Source organism: Oncorhynchus clarkii, chromosome 18 (assembly GCF_045791955.1).
Source record: "Oncorhynchus clarkii lewisi isolate Uvic-CL-2024 chromosome 18, UVic_Ocla_1.0, whole genome shotgun sequence".
Lineage (NCBI taxonomy): Eukaryota > Metazoa > Chordata > Actinopteri > Salmoniformes > Salmonidae > Oncorhynchus > Oncorhynchus clarkii.
Window position 1 is genome coordinate 59,876,082 of NC_092164.1, and position 22,943 is coordinate 59,899,024.

Genomic DNA, 22,943 nt, shown 5'->3' on the forward strand with positions numbered 1-22,943 from the left:
TCGTTCCAGCAGCCAGCCCTCTAGAGACACTGTTGTCTGTGTCGTTCCAGCAGCCAGCCCTCTAGAGACACTGTTGCCTGTCGTTCCAGCAGCCAGCCCTCTAGAGACACTGTTGTCTGTGTTGTTCCAGCAGCCAGCCCTCTAGAGAGACACTGTTGTCTGTGTTGTTCCAGCAGCCTCTAGAGAGACACTGCTGTCTGTGTAGTTCCAGCAGCCAACCCTCTAGAGACACTGTTGTCTGTGTAGTTCCAGCAGCCAGCCCTCTAGAGAGACACTGTTGTCTGTGTCGTTCCAGCAGCCAGCCCTCTAGAGAGAGACACTGTTGTCTGTGTCGTTCCAGCAGTCAGCCCTCTAGAGAGACACTGTTGTCTGTGTTGTTCCAGCAGCCTCTAGAGAGACACTGCTGTCTGTGTCGTTCCAGCAGTCAGCCCTCTAGAGAGACACTGTTGTCTGTGTTGTCCCAGCAGCCTCTAGAGAGACACTGCTGTCTGTGTCGTTCCAGCAGTCAGCCCTCTAGAGAGACACTGCTGTCTGTGTCGTTCCAGCAGTCAGCCCTCTAGAGAGACACTGCTGTTTCACACTTGTCTCACAGTTTGTATAGGCATGTTTCTAGTCTCACAGTATGTATAGGCATGTTTCTAGTCTCACAGTTTGTATAGGAATGTTTCTAGTCCCATGTTTCTAGTCCCATGTTTGTAGTCTCCCAGTTTGTATAGGCATGTTTCTAGTCTCACAGTTTGTATAGGCATGTTTCTAGTCTCATAGTTTGTATAGGCATGTTTCTAGTCCCACAGTTTGTATAGGCATGTTTCTAGTCCCAGTTTGTATAGGCATGTTTCTAGTCCCACAGTTTGTATAGGCATGTTTCTAGTCCCAGTTTGTATAGGCATGTTTCTAGTCCAAGTTTGTATAGGCATGTTTCTAGTCCCACAGTTTGTATAGACATGTTTCTAGTCTCCCAGTTTGTATAGACATGTTTCTAGTCTCCCAGTTTGTATAGGCATGTTTCTAGTCCCACAGTTTGTATAGGCATGTTTCTAGTCCCAGTTTGTATAGGCATGTTTCTAGTCCCACAGTTTGTATAGGCATGTTTCTAGTCTCACAGTTTGTATAGGCATGTTTCTAGTCCCAGTTTGTATAGGCATGTTTCTAGTCTCACAGTTTGTATAGGCATGTTTCTAGTCCCACAGTTTGTATAGGCATGTTTCTAGTCCCAGTTTGTATAGGCATGTTTCTAGTCTCACAGTTTGTATAGGCATGTTTCTAGTCCCACAGTTTGTATAGGCATGTTTCTAGTCCCAGTTTGTATAGGCATGTTTCTAGTCTCACAGTTTGTATAGGCATGTTTCTAGTCCCAGTTTGTATAGGCATGTTTCTAGTCCCACAGTTTGTATAGGCATGTTTCTAGTCTCACAGTTTGTATAGGCATGTTTCTAGTCTCACAGTTTGTATAGGCATGTTTCTAGTCTCACAGTTTGTATAGGCATGTTTCTAGTCCCAGTTTGTATAGGCATGTTTCTAGTCTCACAGTTTGTATAGGCATGTTTCTAGTCCCAGTTTGTATAGGCATGTTTCTAGTCCCACAGTTTGTATAGGCATGTTTCTAGTCCCACAGTTTGTATAGGCATGTTTCTAGTCCCACAGTTTGTATAGGCATGTTTCTAGTCTCAGTTTGTATAGGCATGTTTCTAGTCCCACAGTTTGTATAGGCATGTTTCTAGTCCCAGTTTGTATAGGCATGTTTCTAGTCTCACAGTTTGTATAGGCATGTTTCTAGTCCCACAGTTTGTATAGGCATGTTTCTAGTCTCCCAGTTTGTATAGGCATGTTTCTAGTCCCACAGTTTGTATAGGCATGTTTCTAGTCTCCCAGTTTGTATAGGCATGTTTCTAGTCCCACAGTTTGTATAGGCATGTTTCTAGTCCCACAGTTTGTATAGGCATGTTTCTAGTCTCAGATTGTATAGGCATGTTTCTAGTCTCAGATTGTATAGGCATGTTTCTAGTCCCAGTTTGTATAGGCATGTTTCTAGTCACAGTTTGTATAGGCATGTTTCTAGTCCCACAGTTTGTATAGGCATGTTTCTAGTCTCACAGTTTGTATAGGCATGTTTCTAGTCCCAGTTTGTATAGGCATGTTTCTAGTCCCAGTTTGTATAGGCATGTTTCTAGTCCCAGTTTGTATAGGCATGTTTCTAGTCCCAGTTTGTATAGGCATGTTTCTAGTCGCAGTTTGTATAGGCATGTTTCTAGTCCCACAGTTTGTATAGGCATGTTTCTAGTCTCACAGTTTGTATAGGCATGTTTCTAGTCCCAGATTGTATAGGCATGTTTCTAGTCCCAGTTTGTATAGGCATGTTTCTAGTCCCAGTTTGTATAGGCATGTTTCTAGTCCCAGTTTGTATAGGCATGTTTCTAGTCCCAGTTTGTATAGGCATGTTTCTAGTCCCAGTTTGTATAGGCATGTTTCTAGTCCCACAGTTTGTATAGGCATGTTTCTAGTCCCACAGTTTGTATAGGCATGTTTCTAGTCTCAGTTTGTATAGGCATGTTTCTAGTCTCAGTTTGTATAGGCATGTTTCTAGTCCCAGTTTGTATAGGCATGTTTCTAGTCCCAGTTTGTATAGGCATGTTTCTAGTCCCAGTTTGTATAGGCATGTTTCTAGTCCCAGTTTGTATAGGCATGTTTCTAGTCCCAGTTTGTATAGGCATGTTTCTAGTCCCACAGTTTGTATAGGCATGTTTCTAGTCTCACAGTTTGTATAGGCATGTTTCTAGTCTCCCAGTTTGTATAGGCATGTTTCTAGTCTCCCAGTTTGTATAGGCATGTTTCTAGTCTCCCAGTTTGTATAGGCATGTTTCTAGTCCCACAGTTTGTATAGGCATGTTTCTAGTCCCACAGTTTGTATAGGCATGTTTCTAGTCCCACAGTTTGTATAGGCATGTTTCTAGTCCCCCAGTTTGTATAGGCATGTTTCTAGTCCCACAGTTTGTATAGGCATGTTTCTAGTCTCACAGTTTGTATAGGCATGTTTCTAGTCCCCCAGTTTGTATAGGCATGTTTCTAGTCCCAGTTTGTATAGGCATGTTTCTAGTCTCACAGTTTGTATAGGCATGTTTCTAGTCCCAGTTTGTATAGGCATGTTTCTAGTCCCAGTTTGTATAGGCATGTTTCTAGTCCCACAGTTTGTATAGGCATGTTTCTAGTCTCAGTTTGTATAGGCATGTTTCTAGTCCCAGTTTGTATAGGCATGTTTCTAGTCTCAGTTTGTATAGGCATGTTTCTAGTCCCAGTTTGTATAGGCATGTTTCTAGTCCCAGTTTGTATAGGCATGTTTCTAGTCCCACAGTTTGTATAGGCATGTTTCTAGTCCCACAGTTTGTATAGGCATGTTTCTAGTCTCAGTTTGTATAGGCATGTTTCTAGTCTCAGTTTGTATAGGCATGTTTCTAGTCCCAGTTTGTATAGGCATGTTTCTAGTCCCAGTTTGTATAGGCATGTTTCTAGTCCCAGTTTGTATAGGCATGTTTCTAGTCCCAGTTTGTATAGGCATGTTTCTAGTCCCACAGTTTGTATAGGCATGTTTCTAGTCTCACAGTTTGTATAGGCATGTTTCTAGTCTCCCAGTTTGTATAGGCATGTTTCTAGTCTCCCAGTTTGTATAGGCATGTTTCTAGTCTCCCAGTTTGTATAGGCATGTTTCTAGTCCCACAGTTTGTATAGGCATGTTTCTAGTCCCACAGTTTGTATAGGCATGTTTCTAGTCCCACAGTTTGTATAGGCATGTTTCTAGTCCCCCAGTTTGTATAGGCATGTTTCTAGTCCCACAGTTTGTATAGGCATGTTTCTAGTCTCACAGTTTGTATAGGCATGTTTCTAGTCCCCCAGTTTGTATAGGCATGTTTCTAGTCCCAGTTTGTATAGGCATGTTTCTAGTCTCACAGTTTGTATAGGCATGTTTCTAGTCCCAGTTTGTATAGGCATGTTTCTAGTCCCAGTTTGTATAGGCATGTTTCTAGTCCCACAGTTTGTATAGGCATGTTTCTAGTCTCAGTTTGTATAGGCATGTTTCTAGTCCCAGTTTGTATAGGCATGTTTCTAGTCTCAGTTTGTATAGGCATGTTTCTAGTCCCAGTTTGTATAGGCATGTTTCTAGTCCCAGTTTGTATAGGCATGTTTCTAGTCCCAGTTTGTATAGGCATGTTTCTAGTCCCAGTTTGTATAGGCATGTTTCTAGTCCCACAGTTTGTATAGGCATGTTTCTAGTCTCACAGTTTGTATAGGCATGTTTCTAGTCTCCCAGTTTGTATAGGCATGTTTCTAGTCTCCCAGTTTGTATAGGCATGTTTCTAGTCTCCCAGTTTGTATAGGCATGTTTCTAGTCCCACAGTTTGTATAGGCATGTTTCTAGTCCCACAGTTTGTATAGGCATGTTTCTAGTCCCACAGTTTGTATAGGCATGTTTCTAGTCCCATGTTTCTAGTCTCAGTTTGTATAGGCATGTTTCTAGTCCCAGTTTGTATAGGCATGTTTCTAGTCCCAGTTTGTATAGGCATGTTTCTAGTCCCACAGTTTGTATAGGCATGTTTCTAGTCTCAGTTTGTATAGGCATGTTTCTAGTCCCAGTTTGTATAGGCATGTTTCTAGTCTCAGTTTGTATAGGCATGTTTCTAGTCTCAGTTTGTATAGGCATGTTTCTAGTCCCAGTTTGTATAGGCATGTTTCTAGTCCCAGTTTGTATAGGCATGTTTCTAGTCCCAGTTTGTATAGGCATGTTTCTAGTCCCACAGTTTGTATAGGCATGTTTCTAGTCTCACAGTTTGTATAGGCATGTTTCTAGTCTCCCAGTTTGTATAGGCATGTTTCTAGTCTCCCAGTTTGTATAGGCATGTTTCTAGTCTCCCAGTTTGTATAGGCATGTTTCTAGTCTCCCAGTTTGTATAGGCATGTTTCTAGTCCCACAGTTTGTATAGGCATGTTTCTAGTCCCACAGTTTGTATAGGCATGTTTCTAGTCCTACAGTTTGTATAGGCATGTTTCTAGTCCCATGTTTCTAGTCTCAGTTTGTATAGGCATGTTTCTAGTCCCAGTTTGTATAGGCATGTTTCTAGTCCCAGTTTGTATAGGCATGTTTCTAGTCCCAGTTTGTATAGGCATGTTTCTAGTCCCACAGTTTGTATAGGCATGTTTCTAGTCCCACAGTTTGTATAGGCATGTTTCTAGTCCCACAGTTTGTATAGGCATGTTTCTAGTCCCACAGTTTGTATAGGCATGTTTCTAGTCCCACAGTTTGTATAGGCATGTTTCTAGTCCCATGTTTCTAGTCTCAGTTTGTATAGGCATGTTTCTAGTCCCACAGTTTGTATAGGCATGTTTCTAGTCCCAGTTTGTATAGGCATGTTTCTAGTCTCCCAGTTTGTATAGGCATGTTTCTAGTCCCACAGTTTGTATAGGCATGTTTCTAGTCCCACAGTTTGTATAGGCATGTTTCTAGTCTCAGTTTGTATAGGCATGTTTCTAGTCCCAGTTTGTATAGGCATGTTTCTAGTCCCAGTTTGTATAGGCATGTTTCTAGTCCCACAGTTTGTATAGGCATGTTTCTAGTCTCAGTTTGTATAGGCATGTTTCTAGTCCCAGTTTGTATAGGCATGTTTCTAGTCTCAGTTTGTATAGGCATGTTTCTAGTCTCAGTTTGTATAGGCATGTTTCTAGTCCCAGTTTGTATAGGCATGTTTCTAGTCCCAGTTTGTATAGGCATGTTTCTAGTCCCAGTTTGTATAGGCATGTTTCTAGTCCCACAGTTTGTATAGGCATGTTTCTAGTCTCACAGTTTGTATAGGCATGTTTCTAGTCTCCCAGTTTGTATAGGCATGTTTCTAGTCTCCCAGTTTGTATAGGCATGTTTCTAGTCTCCCAGTTTGTATAGGCATGTTTCTAGTCCCACAGTTTGTATAGGCATGTTTCTAGTCCCACAGTTTGTATAGGCATGTTTCTAGTCCCACAGTTTGTATAGGCATGTTTCTAGTCCCATGTTTCTAGTCTCAGTTTGTATAGGCATGTTTCTAGTCCCAGTTTGTATAGGCATGTTTCTAGTCCCAGTTTGTATAGGCATGTTTCTAGTCCCAGTTTGTATAGGCATGTTTCTAGTCCCACAGTTTGTATAGGCATGTTTCTAGTCCCACAGTTTGTATAGGCATGTTTCTAGTCCCACAGTTTGTATAGGCATGTTTCTAGTCCCACAGTTTGTATAGGCATGTTTCTAGTCCCACAGTTTGTATAGGCATGTTTCTAGTCCCATGTTTCTAGTCTCAGTTTGTATAGGCATGTTTCTAGTCCCACAGTTTGTATAGGCATGTTTCTAGTCCCAGTTTGTATAGGCATGTTTCTAGTCTCCCAGTTTGTATAGGCATGTTTCTAGTCCCACAGTTTGTATAGGCATGTTTCTAGTCCCACAGTTTGTATAGGCATGTTTCTAGTCTCAGTTTGTATAGGCATGTTTCTAGTCCCAGTTTGTATAGGCATGTTTCTAGTCCCAGTTTGTATAGGCATGTTTCTAGTCCCACAGTTTGTATAGGCATGTTTCTAGTCTCACAGTTTGTGTAGGCATGTTTCTAGTCCCAGTTTGTATAGGCATGTTTCTAGTCCCAGTTTGTATAGGCATGTTTCTAGTCCCAGTTTGTATAGGCATGTTTCTAGTCCCAGTTTGTATAGGCATGTTTCTAGTCCCAGTTTGTATAGGCATGTTTCTAGTCGCAGTTTGTATAGGCATGTTTCTAGTCCCACAGTTTGTATAGGCATGTTTCTAGTCTCACAGTTTGTATAGGCATGTTTCTAGTCCCAGTTTGTATAGGCATGTTTCTAGTCCCAGTTTGTATAGGCATGTTTCTAGTCCCAGTTTGTATAGGCATGTTTCTAGTCCCAGTTTGTATAGGCATGTTTCTAGTCCCAGTTTGTATAGGCATGTTTCTAGTCCCAGTTTGTATAGGCATGTTTCTAGTCCCACAGTTTGTATAGGCATGTTTCTAGTCCCACAGTTTGTATAGGCATGTTTCTAGTCCCAGTTTGTATAGGCATGTTTCTAGTCCCAGTTTGTATAGGCATGTTTCTAGTCCCAGTTTGTATAGGCATGTTTCTAGTCCCACAGTTTGTATAGGCATGTTTCTAGTCCCACAGTTTGTATAGGCATGTTTCTAGTCCCCCAGTTTGTATAGGCATGTTTCTAGTCCCACAGTTTGTATAGGCATGTTTCTAGTCCCACAGTTTGTATAGGCATGTTTCTAGTCTCACAGTTTGTATAGGCATGTTTCTAGTCCCCCAGTTTGTATAGGCATGTTTCTAGTCCCAGTTTGTATAGGCATGTTTCTAGTCTCACAGTTTGTATAGGCATGTTTCTAGTCCCAGTTTGTATAGGCATGTTTCTAGTCTCAGTTTGTATAGGCATGTTTCTAGTCTCACAGTTTGTATAGGCATGTTTCTAGTCTCCCAGTTTGTATAGGCATGTTTCTAGTCTCCCAGTTTGTATAGGCATGTTTCTAGTCTCCCAGTTTGTATAGGCATGTTTCTAGTCCCACAGTTTGTATAGGCATGTTTCTAGTCCCACAGTTTGTATAGGCATGTTTCTAGTCCCACAGTTTGTATAGGCATGTTTCTAGTCCCACAGTTTGTATAGGCATGTTTCTAGTCTCACAGTTTGTATAGGCATGTTTCTAGTCCCCCAGTTTGTATAGGCATGTTTCTAGTCCCAGTTTGTATAGGCATGTTTCTAGTCTCACAGTTTGTATAGGCATGTTTCTAGTCCCAGTTTGTATAGGCATGTTTCTAGTCTCAGTTTGTATAGGCATGTTTCTAGTCTCACAGTTTGTATAGGCATGTTTCTAGTCTCCCAGTTTGTATAGGCATGTTTCTAGTCTCCCAGTTTGTATAGGCATGTTTCTAGTCTCCCAGTTTGTATAGGCATGTTTCTAGTCCCACAGTTTGTATAGGCATGTTTCTAGTCCCACAGTTTGTATAGGCTTGTTTCTAGTCCCACAGTTTGTATAGGCATGTTTCTAGTCCCACAGTTTGTATAGGCATGTTTCTAGTCCCATGTTTCTAGTCTCAGTTTGTATAGGCATGTTTCTAGTCCCAGTTTGTATAGGCATGTTTCTAGTCCCAGTTTGTATAGGCATGTTTCTAGTCCCAGTTTGTATAGGCATGTTTCTAGTCCCACAGTTTGTATAGGCATGTTTCTAGTCCCAGTTTGTATAGGCATGTTTCTAGTCCCGCAGTTTGTATAGGCATGTTTCTAGTCTCACAGTTTGTATAGGCATGTTTCTAGTCCCCCAGTTTGTATAGGCATGTTTCTAGTCCCAGTTTGTATAGGCATGTTTCTAGTCCCAGTTTGTATAGGCATGTTTCTAGTCCCACAGTTTGTATAGGCATGTTTCTAGTCTCAGTTTGTATAGGCATGTTTCTAGTCCCAGTTTGTATAGGCATGTTTCTAGTCTCAGTTTGTATAGGCATGTTTCTAGTCCCAGTTTGTATAGGCATGTTTCTAGTCCCACAGTTTGTATAGGCATGTTTCTAGTCCCACAGTTTGTATAGGCATGTTTCTAGTCCCCCAGTTTGTATAGGCATGTTTCTAGTCCCACAGTTTGTATAGGCATGTTTCTAGTCTCACAGTTTGTATAGGCATGTTTCTAGTCCCCCAGTTTGTATAGGCATGTTTCTAGTCCCAGTTTGTATAGGCATGTTTCTAGTCTCACAGTTTGTATAGGCATGTTTCTAGTCCCAGTTTGTATAGGCATGTTTCTAGTCTCAGTTTGTATAGGCATGTTTCTAGTCTCACAGTTTGTATAGGCATGTTTCTAGTCTCCCAGTTTGTATAGGCATGTTTCTAGTCTCCCAGTTTGTATAGGCATGTTTCTAGTCTCCCAGTTTGTATAGGCATGTTTCTAGTCCCACAGTTTGTATAGGCATGTTTCTAGTCCCACAGTTTGTATAGGCATGTTTCTAGTCCCACAGTTTGTATAGGCATGTTTCTAGTCCCACAGTTTGTATAGGCATGTTTCTAGTCTCACAGTTTGTATAGGCATGTTTCTAGTCCCCCAGTTTGTATAGGCATGTTTCTAGTCCCAGTTTGTATAGGCATGTTTCTAGTCTCACAGTTTGTATAGGCATGTTTCTAGTCCCAGTTTGTATAGGCATGTTTCTAGTCTCAGTTTGTATAGGCATGTTTCTAGTCTCACAGTTTGTATAGGCATGTTTCTAGTCTCCCAGTTTGTATAGGCATGTTTCTAGTCTCCCAGTTTGTATAGGCATGTTTCTAGTCTCCCAGTTTGTATAGGCATGTTTCTAGTCCCACAGTTTGTATAGGCATGTTTCTAGTCCCACAGTTTGTATAGGCATGTTTCTAGTCCCACAGTTTGTATAGGCATGTTTCTAGTCCCACAGTTTGTATAGGCATGTTTCTAGTCCCATGTTTCTAGTCTCAGTTTGTATAGGCATGTTTCTAGTCCCAGTTTGTATAGGCATGTTTCTAGTCCCAGTTTGTATAGGCATGTTTCTAGTCCCAGTTTGTATAGGCATGTTTCTAGTCCCACAGTTTGTATAGGCATGTTTCTAGTCCCAGTTTGTATAGGCATGTTTCTAGTCCCGCAGTTTGTATAGGCATGTTTCTAGTCTCACAGTTTGTATAGGCATGTTTCTAGTCCCCCAGTTTGTATAGGCATGTTTCTAGTCCCCCAGTTTGTATAGGCATGTTTCTAGTCCCAGTTTGTATAGGCATGTTTCTAGTCCCACAGTTTGTATAGGCATGTTTCTAGTCTCAGTTTGTATAGGCATGTTTCTAGTCCCAGTTTGTATAGGCATGTTTCTAGTCTCAGTTTGTATAGGCATGTTTCTAGTCCCAGTTTGTATAGGCATGTTTCTAGTCTCAGTTTGTATAGGCATGTTTCTAGTCCCAGTTTGTATAGGCATGTTTCTAGTCCCATGTTTCTAGTCTCCCAGTTTGTATAGGCATGTTTCTAGTCTCACAGTTTGTATAGGCATGTTTCTAGTCCCAGTTTGTATAGGCATGTTTCTAGTCCCAGTTTGTATAGGCATGTTTCTAGTCCCAGTTTGTATAGGCATGTTTCTAGTCCCACAGTTTGTATAGGCATGTTTCTAGTCCCACAGTTTGTATAGGCATGTTTCTAGTCCCAGTTTGTATAGGCATGTTTCTAGTCCCAGTTTGTATAGGCATGTTTCTAGTCCCAGTTTGTATAGGCATGTTTCTAGTCCCACAGTTTGTATAGGCATGTTTCTAGTCCCACAGTTTGTATAGGCATGTTTCTAGTCCCCCAGTTTGTATAGGCATGTTTCTAGTCCCACAGTTTGTATAGGCATGTTTCTAGTCCCACAGTTTGTATAGGCATGTTTCTAGTCTCACAGTTTGTATAGGCATGTTTCTAGTCCCCCAGTTTGTATAGGCATGTTTCTAGTCCCAGTTTGTATAGGCATGTTTCTAGTCTCACAGTTTGTATAGGCATGTTTCTAGTCCCAGTTTGTATAGGCATGTTTCTAGTCTCAGTTTGTATAGGCATGTTTCTAGTCTCACAGTTTGTATAGGCATGTTTCTAGTCTCCCAGTTTGTATAGGCATGTTTCTAGTCTCCCAGTTTGTATAGGCATGTTTCTAGTCTCCCAGTTTGTATAGGCATGTTTCTAGTCCCACAGTTTGTATAGGCATGTTTCTAGTCCCACAGTTTGTATAGGCATGTTTCTAGTCCCACAGTTTGTATAGGCATGTTTCTAGTCCCACAGTTTGTATAGGCATGTTTCTAGTCTCACAGTTTGTATAGGCATGTTTCTAGTCCCCCAGTTTGTATAGGCATGTTTCTAGTCCCAGTTTGTATAGGCATGTTTCTAGTCTCACAGTTTGTATAGGCATGTTTCTAGTCCCAGTTTGTATAGGCATGTTTCTAGTCTCAGTTTGTATAGGCATGTTTCTAGTCTCACAGTTTGTATAGGCATGTTTCTAGTCTCCCAGTTTGTATAGGCATGTTTCTAGTCTCCCAGTTTGTATAGGCATGTTTCTAGTCTCCCAGTTTGTATAGGCATGTTTCTAGTCCCACAGTTTGTATAGGCATGTTTCTAGTCCCACAGTTTGTATAGGCATGTTTCTAGTCCCACAGTTTGTATAGGCATGTTTCTAGTCCCACAGTTTGTATAGGCATGTTTCTAGTCCCATGTTTCTAGTCTCAGTTTGTATAGGCATGTTTCTAGTCCCAGTTTGTATAGGCATGTTTCTAGTCCCAGTTTGTATAGGCATGTTTCTAGTCCCAGTTTGTATAGGCATGTTTCTAGTCCCACAGTTTGTATAGGCATGTTTCTAGTCCCAGTTTGTATAGGCATGTTTCTAGTCCCGCAGTTTGTATAGGCATGTTTCTAGTCTCACAGTTTGTATAGGCATGTTTCTAGTCCCCCAGTTTGTATAGGCATGTTTCTAGTCCCAGTTTGTATAGGCATGTTTCTAGTCCCAGTTTGTATAGGCATGTTTCTAGTCCCACAGTTTGTATAGGCATGTTTCTAGTCTCAGTTTGTATAGGCATGTTTCTAGTCCCAGTTTGTATAGGCATGTTTCTAGTCTCAGTTTGTATAGGCATGTTTCTAGTCCCAGTTTGTATAGGCATGTTTCTAGTCCCACAGTTTGTATAGGCATGTTTCTAGTCCCACAGTTTGTATAGGCATGTTTCTAGTCCCCCAGTTTGTATAGGCATGTTTCTAGTCCCACAGTTTGTATAGGCATGTTTCTAGTCTCACAGTTTGTATAGGCATGTTTCTAGTCCCCCAGTTTGTATAGGCATGTTTCTAGTCCCAGTTTGTATAGGCATGTTTCTAGTCTCACAGTTTGTATAGGCATGTTTCTAGTCCCAGTTTGTATAGGCATGTTTCTAGTCTCAGTTTGTATAGGCATGTTTCTAGTCTCACAGTTTGTATAGGCATGTTTCTAGTCTCCCAGTTTGTATAGGCATGTTTCTAGTCTCCCAGTTTGTATAGGCATGTTTCTAGTCTCCCAGTTTGTATAGGCATGTTTCTAGTCCCACAGTTTGTATAGGCATGTTTCTAGTCCCACAGTTTGTATAGGCATGTTTCTAGTCCCACAGTTTGTATAGGCATGTTTCTAGTCTCACAGTTTGTATAGGCATGTTTCTAGTCCCCCAGTTTGTATAGGCATGTTTCTAGTCCCAGTTTGTATAGGCATGTTTCTAGTCTCACAGTTTGTATAGGCATGTTTCTAGTCCCAGTTTGTATAGGCATGTTTCTAGTCTCAGTTTGTATAGGCATGTTTCTAGTCTCACAGTTTGTATAGGCATGTTTCTAGTCTCCCAGTTTGTATAGGCATGTTTCTAGTCTCCCAGTTTGTATAGGCATGTTTCTAGTCTCCCAGTTTGTATAGGCATGTTTCTAGTCCCACAGTTTGTATAGGCATGTTTCTAGTCCCACAGTTTGTATAGGCATGTTTCTAGTCCCACAGTTTGTATAGGCATGTTTCTAGTCCCACAGTTTGTATAGGCATGTTTCTAGTCCCATGTTTCTAGTCTCAGTTTGTATAGGCATGTTTCTAGTCCCAGTTTGTATAGGCATGTTTCTAGTCCCAGTTTGTATAGGCATGTTTCTAGTCCCAGTTTGTATAGGCATGTTTCTAGTCCCACAGTTTGTATAGGCATGTTTCTAGTCCCAGTTTGTATAGGCATGTTTCTAGTCCCGCAGTTTGTATAGGCATGTTTCTAGTCTCACAGTTTGTATAGGCATGTTTCTAGTCCCCCAGTTTGTATAGGCATGTTTCTAGTCCCCCAGTTTGTATAGGCATGTTTCTAGTCCCAGTTTGTATAGGCATGTTTCTAGTCCCACAGTTTGTATAGGCATGTTTCTAGTCTCAGTTTGTATAGGCATGTTTCTAGTCCCAGTTTGTATAGGCATGTTTCTAGTCTCAGTTTGTATAGGCATGTTTCTAGTCCCAGTTTGTATAGGCATGTTTCTAGTCTCAGTTTGTATAGGCATGTTTCTAGTCCCAGTTTGTATAGGCATGTTTCTAGTCCCATGTTTCTAGTCTCCCAGTTTGTATAGGCATGTTTCTAGTCTCACAGTTTGTATAGGCATGTTTCTAGTCCCAGTTTGTATAGGCATGTTTCTAGTCCCAGTTTGTATAGGCATGTTTCTTGTGTGCGAACTCAGCGTGTGTGTATGTGTATGTGTGTGTGTGTGTGTGTGTGTGTGTGTGTGTGTGTATGTGTGTGTGTGTGCGCGTTTATGTGTGCGTGTGTGTGTGCGCATATGTGTGTGGGGGGGGGGGGGTCACAATTAAGTGAAACTCTGAGGGTAATTGGACTTCAGGGAGAAGAACTGTGTGATGCTTGGCATGGTTTCTTTTTGTGTTATACCACACAAATTAACATGTACAAATGGAACACTAGAGTCAAAACAAATAAATTGTGACAAGCCACAAAGCACATTCCACCCAATAGTTGTCACAGTATTTGGGGGAAACAAATGTGATCTATGGTTAAAGAAAGAGTTTTGACTTCCATTTGATTACTAATAACTATTCTGCCTGTATCAGCCGTTCTCCAGATAGAGCCATGCTAGTAGCAGTGTACACACACACACACACACACACACACACACACACACACACACACACACACACACACACACACACACACACACACACACACACACACACACACACACACACACACACACACAGACACAGACACAGACAAGGTAAAAAATAAATATATAATAATACAAATCGGTCTTTCTGACCCTGATCGAGGCAGATAACCCAGTGTTCCCCGGGCGCCGATGACGTGGATGTCCATTTAGGCATCTCCCCCCACACCTCTCTGATTCAGAGGGGGTTAACCCAGTGTTCCCCGGGCGCCGATGACGTGGATGTCCATTTAGGCATCTCCCCCCACACCTCTCTGATTCAGAGGGGGTTAAATGCGGAAGACACATTTCAGTTGAATGCATTCAGTTGTACAACTGACTAGATATCCCCCTTTCCCTTCCCTACACGCACGCGCTGTCGGAGCTTAGGGAGGCCTGTCTTCTCTCTACCTCCTGCTACAGCCACTCTCCATCCCTGTCTTTACTGGCCGGCTGGGCCGTCCTGTACTGTGCTTTCCAGCCCCTCGATTGGCATGTCTAGACTGGTTAAGAGAGAGAGAGAGAGAGTGTGTGTGTCTGCACGTGTGCGGGCATGTGTGAGATTGTGAGTAATTCAGGGATCAACTGGAACAGACTGCCAGTTCGCCGTGGAACCCATCAAGGAACCCGCCACAGGCAAATAGGGAAAGAAAAACAGTTGCTTCACCGATTAGGGCTGTGTCACTGGTGATTTACCTGACTGGGTTTAAATGGGGATTTGAGACATTGGTTGTATGGCTCCAAACTATCCCTAGGCTAGTAAAACAGGACTATACTCAAACTAAACTAGCTCTTGGCTGCTTAAACACCTGACATGAAACCAAACTAACTTCAAAAGCAGGAAGAAAATACTATTAAAAGAAAAAGCATAATACCAGTAAAGCAGCCAGACAGGACCCTCAGCTCACCTGTGCTTGTAGGGGTGGCGGCGGGGTCGTCCCGTTTCCATAGCGACCAGGTCCTGTCCCGGGACACGGCCAATAGGAACAGTCCATTGGGAGAGAAGGCCATCTGGGTGACAGTGAGGCTGTGGCAGGGCAGTGCCTGTAGCTGGCGCCAGGAAGTGGAGCTCCAGAGCAGCACGGCCGCATGCTCAGCCTTAGAGGCCTAGAACCAGAGAAGAGAAGCAGCTGGAGGACCATAGTGAACTAGCTCAGCCTAAGAGGCCTAGAACCAGAGAAGAGAAGCAGCTGGAGGACCATACTGAACTAGCTCAGCCTAAGAGGCCTAGAACCAGAGAAGAGAAGCAGCTGGAGGACCATACTGAACTAGCTCAGCCTAAGAGGCCTAGAACCAGAGAAGAGAAGCAGCTGGAGGACCATACTAAACTAGCTCAGCCTAAGAGGCCTAGAACCAGAGAAGAATAGCTGTTGGAGGACCATACTGAACTAGCTCAGCCTAAGAGGCCTAGAACCAAAGAAGAATAGCGGTTGGAGGACCATACTGAACTAGCTCAGCCTAAGAGGCCTAATACCAGAGAAGAATTGGAGGTTGGAGGACCCCACACATAGCTGACAAGATAGTCATAGGACCCTATACCATTAATGCTATGTTAGATACCATACCATTCCAGCCATTAATGCGAGCTTGTCCAAGTGCTGTATAGATTAGCTAATACTATCTCCATTCCTCACCAGGGGGCAAACAGTATACAATTCTCCTCCCTCTGTGTTCGGTAAACACTCATTTTAAACTTTGACTCAAAGATGTACTAGCAAACCTAGTCTAGTCTATTGAAGTGACTTAAAAAAATAGAGGCCTATGTTTGTATTGGCTAAAGGAGAGACAGCAGGAAAGATAATGGGCCAATTTGGAACCCACAGCAAATATGTCCTGTAGGTGACAGCATGGACTGAAGGACCACCCAGGTCAGGTGACTGCCATCAAATCACATCATTCCAGTTGTGATAGGAATCTGAATGATCCTGATGGCTGCTAATGGACTTCACCTGACAGATAACAGGTTATTTCTCTGAAAAATAGACACTTTCAGATTGATTTTGCTCCGATTAAAAAGCTGACTGTCCACACGCACTGACACGTTTATTGAGTCTGCCAGATCAGAAGCATTAGGGGTGACCAGGGATGTTCTCTTGATAAGTGTGTGAATTGGACCATTTTCCTGACCTGCTAAGCATTTAAAATGTAACAAGTACTTTTGGATGTCAGGGAAAATGTATAGAGTAAAAAGTACATAATTTTCTTTAGGAATGTAGAGAAGTTGAAGTAGTCAAAAATATAAATAGTAAAGTACAGATTGGTTTTTGCCCTAGCACTACACAGCCGATTCAAATAACTAATCAAACTTTGATCATTTGAATCAGCTGTATAGTGTTAGGGTATAGGCTAGTGTATAGTGTTAGGGTATAGGCTAGTGTATAGTGTTAGGGTATAGGCTAGTGTATAGTGTTAGGGTATAGGCTAGTGCATAGTGTTAGGGTATAGGCTAGTGTATAGTGTTAGGGTATAGGCTAGTGTATAGTGTTAGGGTATAGGCTAGTATATAGTGTTAGGGTATAGGCTAGTGTATAGTGTTAGGGTATAGGCTAGTGTATAGTGTTAGGGTATAGGCTAGTGTATAGTGTTAGGGTATAGGCTAGTGTATAGTGTTAGGGTATAGGCTAGTGTATAGTGTTAGGGTATAGGCTAGTGTATAGTGTTAGGGTATAGGCTAGTGTACAGTGTTAGGGTATAGGCTAGTGTACAGTGTTAGGGTATAGGCTAGTGTACAGTGTTAGGGTATAGGCTAGTGTACAGTGTTAGGGTATAGGCTAGTGTACAGTGTTAGGGTATAGGCTAGTGTATAGTGTTAGGGTATAGGCTAGTGTATAGTGTTAGGGTATAGGCTAGTGTATAGTGTTAGGGACCCCTAACCAAAATGTGCACCGAGTTTGGGAAACCCTGTTGTAACCAGTAAATTACATATTTAAGGAGTAGGATCTACAACACATATTTACAAATAAGTTATCATGCAATATCAACATGATCAAACACAAGATAAACTTTGGTAAAAACCCTTCAACTGATATATCACTGTCAACTAACAAGAAATCAAAAAAGATCCTTGTGCGCTCAGTTGAGAACAGGGATACTGTCTCTGGCAATTGAAGTAGGTAGATTCAATACCCTAGATGAAGAAGAGAGGATAAATCTGTGATTTCGGGGGTTGGCTTAACATTGGTTGGACCAGAGCTAGCTAGTGTGTGTAGAGCAGCACCAGAACTTTAAATAAAAACACATTTTACGTTTTTGTAGTTAATACATGTCAGTAGCCTACAGTAGACCCGCAACGTCAGTAGCCTACAGTAGACCCGCAACGTCAGTAGCCTACAGTAGACCCGCAACGTCAGTAGCCTACAGTAGACCCGCAACGTCAGTAGCCTACAGTAGACCCGCAACGTCAGTAGCCTACAGTAGTCCCGCAACGTCAGTAGCCTACAGTAGACCCGCAACGTCAGTAGCCTACAGTAGACCCGCAACGTCAGTAGCCTACAGTAGACCCGCAACGTCAGTAGCCTACAGTAGACCCGCAACGTCAGTAGCCTACAGTAGACCCGCAACGTCAGTAGCCTACAGTAGACCCGCAACGTCAGTAGCCTACAGTAGACCCGTAACGTCAGTAGCCTACAGTAGATGCCAGGAACATAAACAAATAAAAAAACGTTATTAACCGGCTCCCATGCTTTTAAATTAAATGTTCCGGAACAGTATAGATCACTTTCGTTCCCGGTTCTGATTCCTCTATTTGTTAAAACAATTTATGGTTTTCAGTTAGGTTCCCGGATCCAGTTCCAACCCCTGCTAATAAAGTACAATGTGCTTTGCTACAGTCACAGATCGACGTTTGGCATTTGACCTCCAACTTGTCACACTACCTTACATGCCGAAGCCACCACCGTCCTCCCACTGTCAGACGCCAGACAGAACATCTCAAAGCCATGTCCATACCTGGAGAGAGAGGGAAGGAGAGAGAAGGATAGAGAGAAGGAGAGAGAGAGCGAGCGAGAGAGCAGAGGGGAGGGAGCGAAGAGGAGTGATGAGAGCTTAGTCACCAGATAAGACTGTGATAAAAGACAAGTGGTCAAACTTGAAGCACAAACAATCCTCCTGAAAGCTTTAAAATGGCGCATCTTAGAATCACGCTTCTGGTGTCAGAGCTGCCAGGCTCTAAACAGGGGCATTTGAAACAGAGCGACTACGTCCCAAATGGCCCACAATTCCCTATTAGTGCACAGGGCTCTGGTCAAAGATAGTGGACTATATACAGTTGAAGTCGGAAGTTTACATACACCTGAGCCAAAGTCATTTAAACTCTTTTTTCACAATTCCTGACATTTAATCCTGGTAAAAATTCATTTTCTTAGGTCAGTTAGGATCACCCCTTTATTTTAAGAATGTGAAATGTCTGAATAATAGCAGAGAGAATGATTTATTTCAGCTTTTATTTTTTTCATCACATTCCCAGTGGGTCAGAAGTTTACATACACTCAATTAGTATTTCAGTATTTGGTAGCATTGCTTAAAAATTGTTTAACTTTGGTCAAACGTTTCGGGTGGCCTTCCACAAGCTTCCCACAATAAGTTGGGTGAATTTTGGCCCATTCGTCCTGACAGCTGGTGTAACTGAGTAAGGTTTGTAGGCCTCCTTGCTCGCACACGCTTTTTCAGTTCTGCCCAAAACTTTGGAAGTATGCTTGGGGTCATTGTCCATTTGGAAGACCCATTTGCGACCAAGCTTTAACTTCCTGACTGATGTCTTGAGATGTTGCTTCAATATATCCACATAATTTTCCAGCCTCATGATGCCATCTATTTGGTGAAGGGCACCAGTCCTCCTGCAGCAAAGCACCCCCACAACATGATGCTGCCACCCGTGCTTCACGGTTGGGATGGTGTTCTCCGGCTTGCAAGCCTCCCCCTTTTTCCACCAAACATAACGATGGTCATTATGGTCAAACAGTTCTATTTTTGTTTCATCAGATCAGAGGACATTTCTCCAGCAAGTATGATCTTTGTCCCCATGTGCAGTTGCAAACTGTAGTCTGGCTTTTTAATGGCGGTTTTGGAGCAGTGGCTTCTTCCTTACTGAGCTGCATTTCAGGTTATGTCCATATAGGACTCGTTTTACTGTGGATATAGATACTTTTGTACCTGTTTCCTTCAGCATCTTCACAAGGTCCTTTGCTGTTGTTCTGGGATTGATTTGTACTTTTCGCACCAAAGTACGTTAATCTCTAGGAGACAGAACGCGTCTCCTTCCTGAACGGTATGACGGCTGCGTGGTTCCATGGTGTTTATACTTGCGTACTGTTGTTTCTACAGATGAATGTGGTACCTTCAGGCATTTGGAAATTGCTCCCAAGGATGAACCAGACTTGTGGAGCTCTAAAATTTTCTTCTCAGGTCTTGGCTGATTTTTTTTGATGTTCCCATGATGTCAAGAGGCACTGAGTTTGAAGGTAGGCCTTGAAATACATCCACAGGTACACCTCCAATTGACTCAAATGATGTAAATTAACCTATCAGAAGCTTCTGAAGCCATGACACCATTTTCTGGAATTTTCCAAGCTGTTTAAAGACAGTCAACTTAGTGTATGTAAACTTCTGATCCACTGGAATTGTGATACAGTGAAATAATCTGTCTGTAAACAATTGTTGGAAAAATGACTTGTGTCATGCACAAAGTAGATGTCCTAACTGACTTGACAAAACTATAGGTTGTTAACAAGAAATTTGTGGAGTTGTTGAAAAAACAAGTTTTAATGACTCCAACCTAAGTGTATGTAAACTTCCGACTTCAACTGTAAATCAAATCAAATCAAATTTTATTTGTCACATACACATGGTTAGCAGATGTTAATGCGAGTGTAGCGAAATGCTTGTGCTTCTAGTTCCGACAATGCAGTAATAACCAACAAGTAATCTAACTAAAATTCCAAAACTACTGTCTTATACACAGTGTAAGGGGATAAAGAATATGTACATAAAGATATATGGATGAGTGATGGTACAGAGCAGCATAGGCAAGATACAGTAGATGGTATTGAGTACAGTATATACATATGAGATGAGTATGTAAACAAAGTGGCATAGTTAAAGTGGCTAGTGATACATGTATTACATAAAGATGCAGTAGATGATATAGAGTACAGTATATACATATGAGATTAATAATGTAGGGTATGTAAACATTATATTAGGTAGCATTGTTTAAAGTGGCTAGAGATATATTTTACATAATTTCCCATCAATTCCCATTATTAAAGTGGCTGGAGTTGAGTCAGTGTGTTGGCAGCAGCCACTCAATGTTAGTGGATTTTCCTGACACCACACTCCGAGGGCCCTCACCTCCTCCCTGTAGGCCGTCTCGTTGTTGTTGGTAATCAAGCCTACCACAGTTGTGTCGTCCGCAAACTTGATGATTGAGTTGGAGGCGTGCGTGGCCACGCAGTCGTGGGTGAACAGGGAGTACAGGAGAGGGCTCAGAACGCACCCCTGTGGGGCCCCAGTGTTGAGGATCAGCGGGGTGGAGATGTTGTTGCCTACCCTCACCACCTGGGGGCGGCCCGTCAGGAAGTCCAGTACCCAGTTGCACAGGGCGGGGTCGAGACCCAGGGTCTCGAGCTTGATGACGAGCTTGGAGGGTACTATGGTGTTGAATGCCGAGCTGTAGTCGATGAACAGCATTCTCACATAGGTATTCCTCTTGTCCAGATGGGTTAGGGCAGTGTGCAGTGTGGTTGAGATCGTCTGCGGACCTATTTGGGCGGTAAGCAAATTGGAGTGGGTCTAGGGTGTCAGGTAGGGTGGAGGTGATATTGTCCTTGACTAGTCTCTCAAAGCACTTCATGATGACAGAAGAGAGTGCTACGGGGCAGTAGTCGTTTAGCTCAGTTACCTTAGCTTTCTTGGGAACAGGAACAATGGTGGCCCTCTTGAAGCATGTGGGAACAGCAGACTGGTATAGGGATTGATTGAATATGTCCGTAAACACACCGGCCAGCTGGTCTGCGCATGCTCTGAGGGCGCGGCTGGGGATGCCATCTGGGCCTGCAGCCTTGCGAGGGTTAACACGTTTAAATGTTTTACTCAATGATCCAAGGTTTTTCCAGCCCTGGTTGCGCAATCGATATACTGATACAATTTAGGGAGTCTTGTTTTCAGACTAGCCTTGTTAAAATCCCCAGCTACAATGAATGCAGCCTCAGGATGTATGGATTCCAGTTTGCAAAGAGTCAAATAAAGTTTGTTCAGAGCCATCGATGTGTCTGCTTGGGGGGGAATATATACGGCTGTGATTATAATCGAAGAGAATTCCCTTGGTAGATAATGCGGTCGACATTTGATTGTGAGGAATTCTAAATCAGGTGAACAGAAGGATTTGAGTTCCTGTATGTTTCTGTGATCACACCACGTCTCGTTAGCCATAAGGCATACGCCCTCGCCCCTCTTCTTACCAGAAAGATGTTTGTTTCTGTCAGCGCGATGCGTGGAGAAACCCGCTGGCTGCACCGCCTCCGATAGTGTCTCTCCAGTGAGCCATGTTTCCGTGAAGCAAAGAACGTTACAGACTCTGATGTCCCTCTGGAATGCTACCCTTGCTCGGATTTCATCAACCTTGTTGTCAAGAGACTGGACATTGGCGAGAAGAATGCTAGGGAGTTGTGCACGATGTGCCCGTCTCCGGAGTCTGACCAGAAGACCGCCTCGTTTCCCTCTTTTACGGAGTCGTTTTTTTGGGTTGCCGGCTGGGATCCATTCCGTTGTCCTGGTTGAAAGGCAGAACACAGAATCCGCTTCGCGAAAATCATATTCTTGGTTGTACTGATGGTGAGTTGACGCTGATCTTATATTCAGTAGCTCTTCTCGACTGTATGTAATGAAACCTAAGATGACCTGGGGTACTAATGTAAGAAATAACACGTAAAAAAACAAAAAACTGCATAGTTTCCTAGGAACACGAAGCGAGGCGGCCATCTCTGTCGGCGCCATGGCAACCTGTAGGGACTAGGGTGACATTTGGGACTCAGCCAGAGAGCTGAAGGTTTTCTAGCTGGAATTATGTAGATTCTACTCACACAGGCTGCAAAGGTTAAGAAGACACAGATGATACCTTACTGGTAAAGCACGCTAGAGCTAGACTGTGGAATTAAACAGTGACGTACGGGACTCCAGAACAGCAGACTGCAGGGCACACGCACACAAGAGCGCAGAAACATCTCATCCTCTCAACCTACCAAACCTTCTAAACATTTCATATTCAGAAATATACTCAGAATAGAAACCCTACCACAGAATCAAAAATATGACGCCACATAAATTTTAATGTTGCTATTACGCGTTCAATTATACAATGCATTCCTTGCCAAATGGGAGTAAGAAAAGTGCTATTCAAAAACACAATGACAGTACTTGCAGTAAATGTCACAGCTGTATGTCATGTTAATGCAGGACTGACTGGTAAATAGATTTAACATTGGCAACAAATGGAGGTGATATATTCTCCTGGGCAGAGAAGAGGCTCATGGGGAAATCTGCATTCTGATTGGTGGGAGGTCTTTGGCTGGCTGGCTCTGAACGGGGTTTAGAAATATTTTCAGACCCATTAATCCTCACAGGAGGCGAAACAAACCATAACCAGTTATTTGTCTATAAATATGAGAAATGCGTTGAAATATCGTGTCGCATGGAAAATGGATGCTGCACACTAAAGGTTGAAATCATAGATGCCTTGTGTACATTCCTAGAAAGCAGGAAACAGAGCTGAAACCTTTCCTGACAAAGTCCCCATCTGATTCTGTAGTTGATGAAGTGTGTGCAAAAGTGGTACTGTAACATTAGCTGCCTTTACACATGCAGCCCAATTCTGATATTTGGCAAAACAGCTGATCTGATTGGTCAAAATACCAATTAGTGGAAAAAGATTAGAATTGGGATGCCTGTGTAAATATAGCCATTGAGACCGAAAGTGTGTGTGTGCGTGTATGTGTGAAGATGGAATGAAAGGACTGTTAGAATGATCATGGGACACTAACAGTTTTTGGACCTCAGGCCATAGTGTATTTTGAAGGAGGTGGTCCTCTGGCGGTGGCTCTGTGGACACACACACACACACACACAAAATTACAAAGAAAGTCAATTTCAAAATAATTACATAACTACTGTATTTAACATATTCAGCATTCACCCTAATGGGAACCATTTTCCAATTGACTAAAATTAAGATTGTATCTATGTGGAGATTGTATCTACGTCAATGGCATTTATGAT

At 42.5% G+C, this 22,943-nt stretch overlaps 1 protein-coding gene across 1 annotated transcript in view; it reads right to left on the reverse strand.

Moving 5' to 3' along the window:
- LOC139373797 (elongator complex protein 2-like) overlaps positions 1-22,943 on the reverse strand; it is a 64,670-nt gene that overhangs the window by 6,437 nt on the left and 35,290 nt on the right. The window contains exons 16-18 of the mRNA XM_071114800.1: positions 22,709-22,766; positions 17,549-17,621; positions 14,582-14,780 (exon numbers count right to left, since the gene is read on the reverse strand). Of these exons, the coding sequence (XP_070970901.1) occupies positions 14,582-14,780; positions 17,549-17,621; positions 22,709-22,766 (330 nt within the window). The remainder of the gene's footprint in view (positions 1-14,581; positions 14,781-17,548; positions 17,622-22,708; positions 22,767-22,943) is intronic.